The 3,150-nt window shown below is 59.7% G+C and overlaps 1 protein-coding gene across 3 annotated transcripts in view; it reads left to right on the top strand.

Moving 5' to 3' along the window:
• Positions 1-3,150, top strand: part of RIPOR3 (RIPOR family member 3) — a 91,183-nt gene that overhangs the window by 81,384 nt on the left and 6,649 nt on the right. For all 3 annotated transcript variants that reach the window (XM_027775075.1, XM_027775078.1, XM_027775076.1), the window contains exons 18-20: positions 29-93; positions 567-728; positions 1,259-1,461. In XM_027775075.1, the coding sequence (XP_027630876.1) occupies positions 29-93; positions 567-728; positions 1,259-1,461 (430 nt within the window). The remainder of the gene's footprint in view (positions 1-28; positions 94-566; positions 729-1,258; positions 1,462-3,150) is intronic.

Here is a 3,150-nt window from a genome sequence, read left to right on the forward strand (position 1 = left end):
CCCGCTCCTGCCCTGCCATGACGCTGCAGAACCAGCTCAAGAAAGCGTTCCTGCACCGCGTCAGAGGGAAATACCCGGGCCAGCTGGAGATAGGTAACCTCTCTCCCTCCCTCCCAGCGCCAGCCAAGGTCGCATGGAGGCTCCCGGCCCTCCCTGAGTCCCAGCAGGCCTCCCCATTCCTCGGTACCAGGCAGCTTCCTCTCACTGGGGGAGGAGGGGCGTCCGTAGGTGGGCTTCTGAGCAGCCCGTGAACCCCTGACGCCAGAAGGTTGGGGCCTTTTTCTGGGGACAGACCCTGCCTTCCTCCAGACCTATAGAGAGACAGAAAGAAGCTCCCAGTAAGGTAGGCAGGCGAGGCCCAGCAAAGGCCTCCTGGACGTCCCAGAGTGCAGGGCTGTAGCAGTTTTCTCTGTTGAGCAACCGAAGGGCAACAGTCATACTCCAGGGGTCGTCGGCAAGGGACGCCTCCCCACGCGTCAGTAGAAAGCCCTCGACTGCCCAGCTGTGCCCAGCAGTGCTCCGAGGGCCGAGGCCTCCACCCTGACAGCCTTCTCCCGCCCGGCCAGTGTGCCGCAGGCTGCTGGAGCAGGTGCTCAGCTGCGGAGGGCTGCTGCCTGGGCCCAGGCTCCTCGAGGAGCAGACCGTCACCTGGTTCCAGTTTCACCACTACCTGCAGAGGCAGGGCGTCTCTGACCTGGAGAAACACCTGGCCCACCTCACCAAGGAAGGTAGGAGCGGGCTGGGTGGCAGGTGCCCTCATGGTGATGGTTTCAGCCAAGGACCATCCCTGGAGCCATCACTGCCCGGCTCCGAAGCCAGCCTCTCAGGCTATCGTTCTCAACCACCGTGCCTTTCCCCGCCGGCTGTCAAAAACCCGGATCGAAGGGGACTCCGTATTCAGCAATGTGGCGAAATGATCAACAGCTCCAAGGGAATGTGCTTTAAAAAGCACAGAGCATAGGCCAGGGCTGGGGGAGAGGGCAAGGCGAGACTCGGCAGGCCGGCGTCCCTGGAACTGTGGTTTTAGCTGATTTGCAGGGTGTATTTGACCCTTTGCTACACAAGGTGGTGATCCGTGCAAGGAGTGACCATGATAGCCCAGAGGTCCCCTAGAGAGCCCAGGAGGCCCCCTCAAAACCACGCCAGCTTGGGCTCTAGGGACCTACTTGCTCTGGGCCTGGCTTCTCCATGGCTACCCTGCAGCTGAGCTGCCTGACTCCAGCTGGGGCCCTGGGCCTGTGTCCCCCCTGTCTTCCAGTCACGCTGATCGAGGCGCTGCACTGTCCTGGGCGTGCCAAGGCCAGCAGGAAGCTGCAGGGGAAGCAGCTGGGCCAGCTCCAGCCCCTGCCTCAGACCTTGCAAGCCTGGGCGCTGCTGCAGCTGGACGGGACTCCGCGGGCATGCAGGGCAGCCAGTGCACGCCTGGCCGCCGCGGCCAAGAACAGGAGCTTCCGGGAGAAGGTACGCCGGCCACGGGTGTGTGGGGGAGCAGGCTTTCCCTCAGGGAAGGGATCAGAGACTGCCCAGGCTGCACTAGCTGGGCGATACCTGGATTAGGGATGCTCTGAGGAGGCCTAGCATGACCAAGAGGGATCTGGACCATCTGAGGACACGCTTGGCCACAGTGCAGGCTGGCCATCTCTGTGTTTCTAAAGCAACCTACCTGTGTGGTCCCCCAGACTGTCACACTGAATGTCTGTCTTAAGATTCTCAGGCCAGCAGATGGTGTTGGAAGGTAAGGCGCTGAATTCCACATGGCCAGCTATGTGGTTCAAGTCTCAGACCCAGCGGCTGGAAAATCATGCTGGGCGTGTGTGCGCCTGCGCCTAAAATTCCAACAGGAGACTGAAGGAGGAGGGATTATGGCATGGCCACCCCCCCTCAGTTTCAGTTTCTCTCCTTCTCTTTGGCAAGCACACGCACCCTATAGTAAAAAAAAAAAAAAAAAAAAAAAAGCTTGGATGGCCGCCTCGTTTACCTTCAGTAAATACTTGCGGGTAGCTGTCCATTTGAGAACCATGAGATTGGACCCTCTCCTGTCCGGTTCCTGGGTCTGTGACGTTACCTACTGAAGGCAGCAGGCCGAGTTTGGGGACAGGGTAACGGCGGGGCCGCCCTCTCCCCCTCGGCCTCAGCAGGACTGGAGAGCTCCAGGGCCTCCTGACCATCCTTTTTGGAGCACCCGAACATTGTGGCTTTTCACTCTTACGACTCGAGACTTGGAAGCGTTAGGGCCGTGCTATCCGGAGTGGAGGTTAACGGTTTCAGGCGTGACACTAGGACGGCAGTAATGGTCTTTTAATCCTGACCTTGACACACTTAGCTATTCGAGTCTAACAGAACAGCTGGCACGCTTACCTACCCAAAGCTCATAGAACATCGGGGATTGCCCCACAGGGATGGGGGTGCAGGACTGGCCAAGGGTGGGTGGTGGTGGGGTTTGGCTGATGGTGCGTGTGGACTCATTTATTCTGTCTTCTTTAGGGGGTGTTCAAAGTCCCCAAAGGAAGTGTTTAGTTTCTCATCTAACCAGGGTGCACACAGGGTTCACGCATGACTGCTGACGTCTCTTGGATCCCCTTCAGCCCGAGGGCCCTCCCTCCGCATCCTCCCTCCCCATCCTCCCTGCCACCTCCCTGCGGGTGCCTGCTGCCCCGTGACACCCAGACTTGGCCCGCACCGCGCGGCTTAGTGTCTCTGGTCTGTTATTTCCTGAAAGTCAGTAGTTGAATTTAAGAACTTAATCGGGTCCAGGCTTACCCTCATTTTGTTATCATATTTATTTTTGCTATGGGTGTGCTGTTCCTTTTAACACTGTAGAAAGTCTCATGTGACAGACCCTTCCCTCCAGGTGCAGCACTGGGGAGGAAGCAGGGCCGTGAGGCCAGCAGCAGCGGGCCAACCCCGTGGTTCCCGCCCTCCGTGTCCTGCTGGTCCTCATGGTGCCCATGTTGGGGGAGGGGAGCTCTGGGCCCGCCTCCCCGGTCTCCCTCCCCAGAGAGAGATGTTCTCTGTACAAAGGGCCACTGCAGAGGCTCTGGCGGCCATGCTCGTCTGCTCGGGCACAGCCCTGTGGAGCACCTCTGAGCCCTGGCCCTTCGGCCTCCTCACCCTGCAGCCGAAGGGGCACTGCTCAGCTGGGCACTGCCC

Source organism: Tupaia chinensis, unplaced genomic scaffold (assembly GCF_000334495.1).
Source record: "Tupaia chinensis unplaced genomic scaffold, TupChi_1.0 Scaffold000049_1, whole genome shotgun sequence".
In the NCBI taxonomy this organism is placed as follows: Eukaryota; Metazoa; Chordata; class Mammalia; order Scandentia; family Tupaiidae; genus Tupaia; species Tupaia belangeri.